Source organism: Triturus cristatus, chromosome 3_2, assembly GCF_964204655.1.
Source record: "Triturus cristatus chromosome 3_2, aTriCri1.1, whole genome shotgun sequence".
In the NCBI taxonomy this organism is placed as follows: domain Eukaryota; kingdom Metazoa; phylum Chordata; class Amphibia; order Caudata; family Salamandridae; genus Triturus; species Triturus cristatus.
This window is the reverse complement of record NC_140584.1, coordinates 1,235,969,472-1,235,983,139: the sequence shown is the minus strand read 5'-3', so window position 1 is coordinate 1,235,983,139 and position 13,668 is coordinate 1,235,969,472. Positions and strand designations below refer to the sequence as shown.

The following is a 13,668-nucleotide window of genomic DNA, read 5'->3' as shown; positions in this document are numbered from 1 at the left end:
GGGGATGCTCAGTTCTCCTAAGTGACTGTTCACGTACAATTATCAGACAACATGAATTCCAGAGACTTTTAGTGTTGAGAATAAAATGAAGAGATCTGTAGGACTGAAAGAGAGAGGCCTGAGAATACGGGTGGTGAGGAGCGAGTAATGTGAACAGACCAGCAAGCCCTGTAAACTGGCACATTATTTATTTTAAAGATTCAAGTGGCAGAAAATAATATATGTTAATTGTATACGTTGTTTCATGCACTTCCAGCAGGTACCAGCAAACATGAGTTATTCAAATCCAAAATCCTGTGTCTTTACAAATGGAAACTGCTGCCTTGAAATACATCAACCAGTTCGGAACATGATTTTCAGCTTTTCTTCTGCTAAGGAAGTGAATTATAAAAATGATCAAAGATATACATTGACAGGCCTGCCCCTCTACAATTTAATTCAGCTCAATAGTTGAAGGATAATAGATACAAACAAGAGGGAAGACCTTCTCTGTGAAGATGGCTGTGTAGGTGAAGAGGTGCTCCTGGGTCTGAGCCTTGTAGAAGGACACCAGCCCCCCCTCGTAGTCCAGGTAAACTCCAATGTCTCCTACTAATGGCAGGCGGCTCGCAAGGGTAACAGGCAAGGTGTGAATCGAGGAAAAGAATAAACTGCTCTCCAAAACCCAGAAGCCATTCTCATGCTTTATTAGGTCAATGTCTTCATTTATAGTAGCAGACTCCGTATCCACCCCTATCTGCCACCATGTGTAAAATTCAGCTTGAACAAAGCGAGGGGGCACCGTCAGCTCCCAGTAATGCTTCCCAGAGGTGAAGCCCACAGTTCCTCTGGCACAACCCTCACGCACATATGTCACATCATTCTTGGTAATACGCTTTGAACTAGTGCGGCGCGTGACTCGCTTCCCATCTGCGGAGATGTTGAGTGAAGGATCAGCTGTGTTCGGATCCAGGAACAGAGATTCTGAGGAGGAAAAGAAAAGAGAAGGTTAATGTATATCAGTCAGTCTGTCCAGCTCTCAGCTCCTCCTGTCTAATCTCTCTTCCCCAGTCTAAGCCCAACAGCTTCTTTCTGTAATCCATCCTTTCATCTCCCCACAATCCCTTCAGTATGTCCATCTGCAAACCCGTCTGCCCAACTCTCTTACTTCTTTGCCGCAGTTGAAATGAAAGAGATGCTTTTGAAGGACGCGTGTCCTGAAAGACCACCAGTGAGATGACAATGGGATCTGGAATTGTCCTCAGTCATGTCCTTGAAGACAAAGGACCTCATGTATGGGAATTGGGCATAGGGCAGCATAGTAAGGTGCCTTTCTGTGCTGCCCTACTTCAGAGTGAAAGGCAGGAATGCACTGTATTTTTTCAATACAGTGCATTCCTGTCCTTTCTCACTGCACTGGCGCCATTTCATCAGCCTGGCGCCATTGTAGGCACCCATACACCATGGTGCAAGGGAGCCTGCTTTGCATGCAGGGTTGTGTTTGTGCAGGAAGAGGCACTTTTCTGCGCAAAAACAATCCTACAAACCGTTTTCCTCTTTCTATGTGTGCTGCACTATGAAGCACACATGAAGAAAATACGAGCAGAAATGAACATACTTCTCGTTACTCCTCACCTCTGGAGGCGTACGGAATTGGACTTGCCACTTCCCCAGGTTTACATGGTTTTCTAAATTTGGGGAAGTGTTAAAGTCTATAGGTGTTGCGTGGGAATTTTCACCACAACTCCCATATAATGCCTCCCGGCTGCAGAGTAAGGCAACACAACAATTTGCGCTGCATCACCGTACTCATGATTTATGAGGCCTCTCAAAGTGACCCAGGGCAGCTTTGCATGGCTTCATAAATCTGACTCCAAGCCTTCCATCACGCATGTGCCACTTTACATGGCGCAAAAGTGATCATTACACAGCCCCAACCTATCTCCAGTTATCCTGTGATCAAATGTGTCACTCTGCTGTTTTCCTTGTTCAGAAACAAACTTCCTCTCTTTCAAGTCAACAATGAGTCATCAAGAGATCTCTGGGCACGTTCAACCTGGGCCACCTCACTACTATCTCGACTTGGCTTCACAAAGAATTGAGAAAAGGAACAAAGACTGTAGAAACTAGCAGGATGAATGTGTCTAGAATTTCAGAAACACACTATTTTGAAACCACTGCTGAAAGGTCTCCATTGGTTCTTGTGGAGGTCAAATATTGCAAAGTCGATTAGGGGTGTAGGTCTACACCTAGTAATATTAACACAATAGGTCAATTTAGGCTCAATTTAAACCTGAGCTCAACCCCCGGGAGATGTAGCATAGAGCAGGCACCCTTAAATTTGGAGAACTGTGTATCAACAGAACAGAAAGAGTTGAAAACACACCACAATAAAAATCCCAGTCCAATTTATGAAAATAGAAAACATGTTAATGAGCAAATAGACACAAAATTGACAAACATATGATGTAGGAAACTGTAGATAGAATTTGGTAATATTTTATTTGTTTCTGGTACCAAAAAATGTAAAGCATCACCCGTAGATATTTGGTTGTGCAAGACTGGGTCCAAGTCAATAGTTACGTCCAACAGGAACGGAGCGTAGGTCGGATACAGGGAAGCGAGCAGTCCAGTCGAAAATTTAACTTTCTAATTCAGTCTAAGGAATGGAAGGCAACAATTCTCAGCAGGAGAAGGCAGCAGGCTATAAGCGAAATGGGGTTCATGAAGTCAGATAGCGATCAGACAAAGTTATGGTGAAGCCATTTACTTTTGGCAGGAGGGCTAAGAGCCGCAGAAATTCAAAATCCACACTCAAGGAAGGCCACTCATAGGCTGGATATTTTTGGTGCCTTCTGCTGGTGAAGATTTCTAACTGCGTACTTCACATCATTTTCAGAAGTTAAGCTTCCTTCAGTGGAGCAAACCAGCAAGCTGAATCCATCCAGCAGTAGCCTCTGGTTCCTTTTATAATTGTTTTGAATAATGTTTTCAACTGTTCAGCTTTGTAGATCGTGATGGGGGCACGTCCAATCTTTGCCAGCCTAGGGTCCAGGAAGTTTTGGATACCACTTGAGGGGTAGCACTCAATCTACTAGTAGCCACCAGCAAGGAACAGGGCATATCCAGTTGATACTGGTCAGCTGTATTTAGCAGAAACTTGGCCTCCATGCAGCTTTTTTTGCTCCTCAAGGATAACAGGAGTTTAGCCAAGTAGCCCTTGAAGATCACTCATCAGTCCTGGAAACAAGTGAGAACAGGCCAAGCCCTTGGGGTTACAGTGGGTACAGACCACTTTCTGAAGTCCAGATTTCAACAGGTGTCTTTCTTCTTTTGTCTTCTACGGATCCAGAGATGTTCTGAAGAGGGTACCCAGAGTGTTAAGACAGAATATCAAGTGACATTCGTTTTGTGTCAAGAATATCGTGATAGCAAAAGTCACACAATTGATGGATGGAATGCCGAACAAATCAAAACATTCACCCCCAGTCAAGAGATCTGGGTTAAATCCATCATTCTTTTGCTCTCCATACCACCCCAGTAAAGACCTGGACATGTGCAAATCAGTCTTGACCCTGTGCCTCATGGGAACAGTCCAGCCCGAACTGCCAAGAATATTGTGATAGCATAATATCGAGGTAAGTAATATAGAATAGAGAAAATAGATTTAGTTTGAAATATCTACACTAAAAATATTAATGTTATAGTTGTATAGAATATCGATTTTTTAAAAAAATGGTATTTAATATGTTGTAAGTGTTCTTTATTTTATAAAAAAATATTTAATTGTAATTTTTTTTAGTAACTGCTAGTGTTGTATATTAATTATAATGTTAATAATATTATAATTTTTTGTAAAATAATTTTTTTTGTAGCAGGATGTTGGGTTTATGCGGGTTAAGGGCGGGTCTCAGTCACCGGGAGTCGGAAAGGAACGGGCAAATCCGTTGGGTTACTCCGTACATCACAGACAGGGTAGGAGCAGGCCGGCAGGGGACAACTCACCCTGCGGATTCGACTACGCCATGGCTGCCGCAGACCCAGGTCCCAACGAGAGCTCCAGTCAACCGGCCCAAGTCGAGGCCCAGAGGGTGGCATCAAGGGAGACCCCAAAGCACAGGTTATCATCTTTTTTCAACCTGGGCAAATGAGGACAAAAAAAAAAAAAGAGGAACAAATGAATTGATACCCCAGAATACAACACTCCTGACCCTCTTAGGAATTGCAGTGGTAGGACACTCCCTTCCGCTCACACACTCATACTCGTCCACAATAACATATGAAAGAGACACTATATTTATTGAAACTATCATGCTCTGAAACGCAGTATACGTGCCACAATAAGAAAACAACTGCCTAGCAAAATTACCATCAGCATTGTCAATAAACCCTAGATTATAAATAGCCCTGTCATATCATACATACATATGGCTGGGCATACACTGGATCTTCTACTTTCTAAAATCAAAGATACCAACGTCTCTGAGGTCACACCTCTGCCATGGACTGATCACTTCCTAAACTCCTTTCCCATTAACCTGCCAATTAAGCTAACACAGGCGCCCATACAAACTACAACAACAATAAGACCATGGAGCCTTATTACCCCTGAGTTGTTTGCGTCTCATTTTCTGGCTTGTGACCAAAATATTGAGAAAACACTCTCTGCCCAGGCTGAGGCTGGACGTTTGCATAATGACATCATTAATGCATTGGACATGTGTGCCCCTAGAGTAGTAAATAAATCTAGCAGGGAAATGCCATCTGAGAAATGGTATTCTTTAGAGCTAAAATTACAAAAAAGGAGATGTAAAACCCTAGAACACAAGTTTAGACTATCAAAAGAAAACAACGATAGACTGCTCTACAAAGAGGATTTAAAAATCTATCATAATGCCCTTCAAAGCGCAAAAAACTCTATTATGCAAAAAGAATTGAAGACAATTGTAACACTTCTAAAGAACTATATAAAATAGTGAAAGAACTCTTTAAACCAGCTGATATGACCCACACTATGACCCCTTCTGTTGATAATTGCGAGATAATCACAACTTCCTATTTGATAAAGTCACTAGAATGTGCTCCTCCTTCAATAGACAATTCACTGTCCATAACTCAGATCGCAAGACATCAGCACCACACCCCAAAGCACAGGCTGATTTAGGCCACCCGGCCCCTTTCAGAAGAAGAAGTTACAAAAGCTACGATGGAGGTTAAAGCAGCATCTCCATTCGGCCTCAGCTTATTTCCTCAAAACTTGCCTCTATCCTGAGCCCACATGTCACTCGCATTTTTAATAAATCTCTAGACTCAGCATCCTTCCTGGACATATGGAAAGAAAAGAACTAGTTACTTACCTGTACACTATGGTTCTCCAGTATTATCTTTCATAGATTCACATGCTTGTATCTTCCCCGTCGTCATGGTGGGAGTCTCACGGTAACAGAATGACCACAGCAGTATAAGAAAACTGCATAGCAAAATCCCATAGGGAATCATCTTATTTGGTAACCAAATCTCATCATTATGTGGTCCAATCGGCTGCTAGCCCTGCCCTCACACTCCCCAGCAGAGCCTTCCTGCCTCAGATTTCCAGCCCCGAGTGCGAGACTAGAATACTCTAGAGACAATGAGGTTCTGCCTGAGAAATGGGGAGGTGGGCGGGCCGCATGTGAATCTATGAAAGATAATACTGGAGAACCATAGTGTACAGGTAAGTAACTAGTTCTTTCTCCAGTATTGAATCTTTCATAGATTCACATGCTTGTATCAGAATAGTAAGCAGTACTTATCCCAAACTGCATTTCCAGGCTAGAGGGCTCTGCTCTTTTGGGTAGAATGTTAACATACATTGCAGTACTTGAAAATTTGTGTAAGCATACATATATCTGTACATATACATTGTTATAATCCATGATAAATACCTTAATGAAATAGGTGCCGTAGAACTGCTTGTCCCACTGCTGCATCCTTTTTCCACGCTGCGTCCAGACAATAATGTCTAGTAAAGGTGTGCGCATTCTTCCATGTCGCAGCTCTACAAATGTCTGGCAATGGCACTCCCGCAAATAGGGCCGTAGAAGTTGCCATCTTCCTCGTAAGTTGGCGACCCGCAACCATGCAGAAAATCTCGCGAACATGCCGTAAAAAAAATTCCGCATCTTCGCGATATTTCCGCTTGTTTGCGATAATTTTAAACATCTTCGCGATAATTTGCAAAAGTGGATTTCGCAAATTCTGCCCACCCCTAATCATAATGCCCTTCAAAGTGCAAAAAAACTCTATTATGCAAAAAGAATTGAAGATAATTGTAACTCTTCTAGAGAACTATATAAAATAGTGAAAGAACTCTTTAAACCAGCTGGTATGACCCACGCTATGACCCCTTCTGATGATAATTGTGAGATAATCACAACTTCCTCTTTGATAAAGTCACTAAAATGTGCTCCTCCTTCAATAGACAATTCACAGTCAATAAATCAGATCGCAAGACATCAGCACCACACCCCAAAGCACAGGCTGATTTAGGCCACCGGCCCCTTTCAGAAGAAGAAGTTACAAAAGCTCTGATGGAGGTTAAAGCAGGATCTCCATCCGGCCTCAGCTTATTTTCTCAAAACTTGCCTCTGTCCTGAGCCCACATGTCACTCGCATTTTTAATAAATCTCTAGACTCAGCATCCTCCCGGACACATGGAAAGAAACCACAGTGTTCCCATTATTTACAAAAGCTGGTCTAGAACTTTACAACCCTGCTAGTTACCGGCCGATCTCTCAATTACCTTACCTGTCCAAGGTGTTGAAAAAACTGGTGAACAATCAGTGGGTAAACTTCCTTGAAACTAATGAATTACTAGACCCTTTCCAGACCGGCTTTAGAGCTAATAACAAAACAGAACCGACTCTACTTGCAGCATCAGATAACATCAGGACCTTGATAGATCAAGGGAAAGCCGCTGCACTGATCCTTCTGGAGCTAACAGCGGCTTTCAATACTGTTTCCCATGACCACCTGCTACATATTCTGTACAAAAAAGGAATATATTCAAAAGCCCTTCAGCGGTTCACCTCTTTTTTATCCAATAGAAGACAAAAAATCCAAATGGGCCACCACTCTTCAAGCTCACAAACTATCAAGCATGGAGTACCACAGGGGTCCTCTTTCAGCCCCACTCTCTTTAACATCTATGTCTCCTCCCTGGCGGAGAGCAGTAGGAAATGGGGTTTCAATAGTTGCTCTTACGCTGCGAATTGCCTTTGAAGACAGGCATGAAAATACCAAACACAACCTAATCAACTGTCTAACAGAAACAGCAACTTGGATGATGGAACACAGCCTGAAACTAAGCGCAGAAAAGTCTGAGATCTCACTTTTTGGTGGAGCACACTTAATCTAGGACAACACCTGGTGGCCCCAGGCACTGGGGGCTGCCCCAGAACCCAAGCGAGTGGCAAAGAAATTGGGCATTGTCATCAACAATGCTCTAACAATGCAAGACCAAGTTTGAGCACTATGTGGAAAGAGCTTCGCTCTGTTGAAACTATTGCGTTCACTGTTTTCATGGATTCCCTTAAACTGTAGAAAATCGATTACTCAGTCACTACTTTCTAGCAGACTAGATTATGGGAACGTGCTCTATGTGGGCATGTCTGACTACCTTTTCTACTGATTACAGGTGGTCCAGAATACTGCTGCTAGATTGATCTGCAACAACAGCAAGTACAGCTCAGCATTTGAGAGTCTGAAAGAATTACACTGGCTGCCCATTTGCCAAAGGGCTAAGTTCAAACTCCTGTGCTACGCTCACAGATCACTACATAAAACGGGTGCTCGAATCGTAGGAGATAACATTTAATTTTGTATGCCCACACAAAATCTGGGATCCAGAGTAACTTTTTTAACATGCAAAGCTTGATAAAAACAAGTACTCAGCAATGCATGGACTTGGGATCTCATAAAGAGGGCACTATTGATGTTGATGCCACGGTTTTTTAATGTGGTTTGGGCTGAGAGGGGGGATAACTCCACAGGCCACCAATGCCCCAGTTGCTCATGGAAGGCAGACCAAAAAAGACAATCTCTGATTGGTCAGGGTTTAATTTAAGCTGGTTTACCTTGAGCCAATTAAACATCTTTGTGAGACAAGATCTGATTCCATCCCCATCAAACTCTGAACCCCTGTCGCAGGTAAAGTTCAGCTGCGTATCATCACCACATAAGATTATTTTAGTGCCAAAAAGAGTCTGGCTAAAGATGGAGCCCTGAGGGACTCCTACTTTCACGCAGGGCATGCGGGACTCAAAAGGGGCATCCATATTTCCTAGTTTCTATTCTCCAGGAAGGATGCTCTCCATGCTAGTGCAGCACCCCCAATGCCTATGTTCCTCAGTCTATCGAGAAGTCTCTCATGTGGGACCATTTTGAACGCTGCCGACATGTCAAGTAATATGTGGATAGCTCTGCCCCCCCAAGTTAAGCTGTTCTTTAAAGTGCTCCATCACTTCCAACACAGCTATCTCAGTGCTGTAATTGGCCCTAAAGCCAGATTGAGTTATATGCAGTAGATTGTGAATTTCTGTATAATCCTAGAGTACCTTAGAGAGCCAGGAGGAGGGAGATAGGCCTTTGGTTTGCAGGAACTTTCGGGTCCTAGGACAATTTTTTACAGAGTGGCAGAATTTTTGCCTGCTTCCAAATGGACAGCACAATGCCGGTGGAGAGGGATGTGTTTATCACCTTAGTCACAGTGGGGTATATAGTGGGGGCTAAAAATGCTAACAATTTAGCAGGACATGCATCGACCGGAGACCCAGACTTAAGGCCCTTGAGATATGTAAGCGATATGTCAAGTTGCCGGAGGTTGCTGGGGACCAGATTCTCTGCCCAGTATCTGATGTGGGGTCAGGACCTCCCCTGTATCCAAGGAAAAAGACTGTTGGATCATGATAATTGTATTGTGGAGGGATAGGGCCACCTGGCTGGTCCATTCAGCCGAGTGAGGAGATTCCTAAGATGCCGCCTTCGGGGAGGTGAACAACTTCACTATGCTAAAGATCTCCTTGCCCTTATTGCTAGCGATTTCAATCTTAGCCTGCAGATCCTGCTCAACTTAACTCCACTCACCAGAGATGGCTCACTCAGGACCATTGAGAGCATCCACTCCGGAGCCCCAATGGACCTTTGCCCAAATCACATCTTCCATAGTGCAGCCCCCTCCATCGCTCTGAGCTTTGCCGCACCATAAACTGCTCCATCAAGACTGCCACCTTCCACGATGACTGGAGACCCTCTGAGATCAACCCATCAGCTGACCCAACAGACCTCAAGAACTTCCGGTCCATTTTCCAGCTTCTCTTCCCAGCTAAGGTAATTGAGAAGGCCATCAATGCCCAACTCTCTGAGTTCATTGAAGGGATCCACATCCTGGACATCTCCCAATCCGGCTTCCGAAGCAACCACAGCACCGAGATTAGATTGCACTCATCCTGGGACCCACCCCCTCAGCCTGGGATGACTCCTGGTGGCCTACCACACTGGGAACCCCCGACACCCCAATGGACCATGCACATAACCTCGGGATCATAATGGACTCCTCTCTCACAATGACTTTCCTGATCAACACTGTATCCTCATCTTGCTTCCACACACTCCCTCAGAATCCAGAAAGACGGTCACCCATTCACTCATCACCAGCAGACTCGACTACGGCAACACATTCTAAGCCGGCATCACCCAGAAACTCCTCAGGAAACTACAGAACGTTCAAAACGCCACAGCCAGACTGGTCCTCAAAATCCCCCACCGCAGCCTCATTACTGCATACCTTTGAGAACTACACTGGCATCCAGACAACATAAAAATCACCTTCAAGCTCCTCACACATGCCTACAAAGCTCTCTACGAAGCAGGATCAGAATATCTGAACCACTGCCTCTCATGCCACTTACCCGCCAGACACCTTTGCTTCACCCAACTCGCCCTCGCAACCGTCCCATGGATCCACAAGCCAAAAACCAGAGGAAGATCCTTCTCCCACCTCACCACCAAGACCTGGAACAGCCTGCCTCCCCACCTCAGGCAATCCCTGTTGCTGACCCAATTCAGGAAGGATCTCAAGACCTGGCTCTTCGACTGAACTCCTGTGCCCAAGCAAATCAGCACCCCCCCCTCAGCACCTTGAGACCCTCATGGGTGAGTATCCACGCTATATAAACCCCCAATTGACTGTTTGATAGTTTTCCTACCCATCAGTCTTCAAAATAGTCCATTAGGGGAGTTAATTTTGTTTCGTTTGCTTGGTAGAAGGGACTTTCTATTAGTAGCTTGTAGTGGTTTGCTACTTCAGCGATGAGGACGTAGGCTAGGGCTAATAATCTTTTTTTACTTGATCTGCAAAATTACTGTTTGCTGCATATTCTACACTTAAGGTAGACTTGTGTAGATTGCGTCATATACTTTGGTTAAAGTGATGGTAGCATCCTTGTATTGCTGTGTGGAGATACATTTTTAAAATTGCTTTTATCTTTGCATGCTCAAAGTCGATTATAATTTTTTGGAGGTAGTAATCATTAGTTTGTTCTTTAATTTGTGTTAGGAGCTCTAAGTAAGTCATACATTTGATATTAGATAGTAATGCGTATATAACAGCAATATTGTTGTTGTGGTTTAGGACATATTTTAAATGTTCCATCCGGGTTTCGCATTGTCCCAGTTTTTGTTCATTAGCAGGTGTGGCAAAGACACTCATTCTTTTTTCATGACTTTTGTTGTCATAAAGAAGGAACTATTCTTTTTTGTGTGTAATTCTGAATTCAGGTAGGATTCTGCTTCTCTAAATCTTTTTGGGGCTGGTGGTGTTTGGGAGGTGGATTTTTTGTTTTGTGCTATTTGGCATTTTAGTATTGGGATGACAGGCAACTGACCAGTTACGTGCTCTGGGACATTGGTTAAGATATCTTTTCATGTTTTCTAAAATGTCTCTGACTTCTATTTCTGTGACGTTGGGGGGTGGTTATGTTCTTTTACATTTATCACTGTAGTTTCCCTGGTTGTTGCTCTCCCATTGCAGGAATTAGAGTAGTATTTGGTACATTTCCAATGAATATGGTTAAATAATGTTTATTCCTGGCTGTAAGTGTAGCCTGTGGAACAGAGCAAAAAGTTTCCCTTTTTGAGAGGATATGAATTTAGCCACTTCTGTCATTTTCTGAGCTATATATAAGCATAAATTAATAAACTTAATGGCTATATTTTCACTGTTACATTGTTATTACTTAAAACACTTACATATATGCTGTGTTTGTATTTTCTTCATTTTCTTTTAAGTCCTCGGTTGTTTTTTCCTGCTTTAATGTTCTGAGTGAAATGTTATTAAAGTTGAGTTTAGTTAAGGATAGTTAGTATTGAGTTGCTTTTCTTTTTAAGTTTATTTCAAATAATACTCGCTATTTTAGGTGGATGCTTCTGTTTATTTATTGTAGTTTGAATATTTGCAGTTGGCAAGGACTGTAGAAAAGAGGAAAACAGTCAGAAACCATTTATTTGTTTCATTTGTTGGGGCATTTAGCATTTGAGATTATTTAGCTACATTTTTAAATTCATTATCAGTTATACTTATTTTGTTTTATAGATTAATAGTTTTTTTTCTTGCTTCAGTAATATGCCCAGTTTGTTTTCTCTGTTGTATTTCTTTTTGGTCAGATTTGTTAATTTAAGGTGTTTAACTCTGTAGAAACGTGTAAACAAATGGGCATACATTTATTTATTTTATTTGGCATGTTTTACTGCTTTTAAGTTTAGTTAGAGTATTGTTTAGAAATATTAGGTGCACTTACTTTGCATCAGGTTGTTTAAGTGTAAAAGTTTTAAAGGTCTTCAGTTGTGGCAGCAATTCAGCAGGGTTTTGTCCTTCTCCAATCTTTGCAGGTTGTGAGGTAATTTTTTGTTAATTAATTGGCTTCTTTTATACTTGTTTTAATTAGTTGAATGTTTCTATTGGTTTTTGTTGTTTATGCTTTTATTACATTGGTTGTTATAGCTTCTTTTTAATTAATTTGGCAGTTATGTGTGTAGTTAGAAAACACATTTATATGTGAGAAGCTGGGATTCAAGCCTGCATTATTTTACCAGATAAATCTTTATGTTGATTAATTGAAAACCCAACACTAATACTAGGCACATATAATACAAGCTTAGAATCAGTAAGTTCTACTGAACTTAGGGTTGGGTCAGTCATGGGTATAGCACATCCTTTCTCTAACCTCAGAGAGTTTAGTTCCCACTAGGTTAGGTAGGCTCAAAACCACACCACACTTTGGGCCCGATTCCGATGTAGGAAGGCCTCTGAATCAGCTTGGCTTTCCCGGATTCATAACCCTAGTTTCTGACCAAATTGTACACCGATCCAGAAAATCAATTACAATGCAAAGATCGGGTACGCACCAAATGGTTCTCGAACCAGATCCTGTCCGTACGACTCATTCGTAGCTGAATCGTGCGGCGCAATGGAGCCTGATTCCGACTAAGCGAGTATGATGCGCGATTCGGACAGCTGCATCGACTCGGTCTAAGCGAGATCAAACAGCTATTGGAATCGGACTTCGATGGGCGTAGCAGACCCCCTTAACCCGGGGCCCTCCAAATCTGTCATGGGGAGTGCCCATGGGTACCCCCCAATCCCAGCATGCACAGTGTGGCACCACGAGATGTACGCTTTTCCCCACCCACCCCTTTTTGCTATGGGAGCCTGTGTGTGCGTACGGTATGCAGGCTCCCATAGACTTCAATGGGAGTCAGAGCAAACCGAGTCAATGCTGGCTCAGCCTCCGTATCTTTAGTGAGCCATGTTTCGGTTAGGAAGAGGATATCAGGTACCTCATCCTGGATTAAATCATAGACCTCAGCAAAGTGTTTTATGAGCGAGCAACAGTTTAGACTGAGGAAATTAAAAGTGGACGGGGAGAAGGGTTAGAGGTTACAGATACAATGGTTTTGAAACCGCAGTGTGTGCAATGGAAGGGGCCATGTGATGGGCCCAGTTCTAATTTACACATTGACTGATCCCTGTTCTGATGGAGACCAGGTCGTCCCATGAATAGGGCTGTCTTTGGGGGGTACAGACAAGCAGCATGTCTTGCGTCTGGCGTCATCCAGGCGCGGGCAAGCGCAGACGGGCTTGCCTTTGGCGCACCGGTGGAGCGTCAGCGGCGTGTCCGCGCTATGGCCGGCTTAAAGTAGCTGGGGAGCACAACTGGCTCCTCCCAGTCTAGCTCCTGATTGGTTGGAGACCGCCAATCTGTGCTGTACCAGGCTGTAACGGGAAGCGGGAAGTGAAGTTAACACACAACAGCTAAAATATTATTAGACACCGTAAATGATGAAATCATTCAAATGCAGGCAAGAAGCAGCAGAGAAGAGGCAGGTAAGTTTCAACTATTAGCATTGAAGTCTGCGCATCCGCGCTATGGCCGGCATAAAGTAGACATGGGGCACAACTGGCTCCTCCCGGTCTAGCTCCTGATTGGTTGGAGACCGCCAATCAGCTCTGTGCATGGCCGTAACGGGATGCAGGAAGTAAAGTTAACACACAACAGCTAAAATATTATTAGACCCCGTAAACGATAAAACCATTAAAATGCAGGAAAGAAGCAGCAGAGAAGCAGCAGGTAAGATTCAACTATTAGCAATGAA

The 13,668-nt window shown here is 43.2% G+C and overlaps 1 protein-coding gene across 1 annotated transcript in view; it reads right to left on the bottom strand.

Annotated features, from left to right (window-relative positions):
* Window positions 1–216: 216 nt before the first annotated feature.
* LOC146859550 (CD5 antigen-like) overlaps window positions 217–13,668 on the bottom strand; it is a 613,604-nt gene continuing 600,152 nt past the window's right edge. The window contains exon 7 of the mRNA XM_085650248.1: window positions 217–963. Coding sequence (XP_085506374.1) covers window positions 434–963 — 530 coding nt within the window. The 3' untranslated portion in view covers window positions 217–433. The remainder of the gene's footprint in view (window positions 964–13,668) is intronic.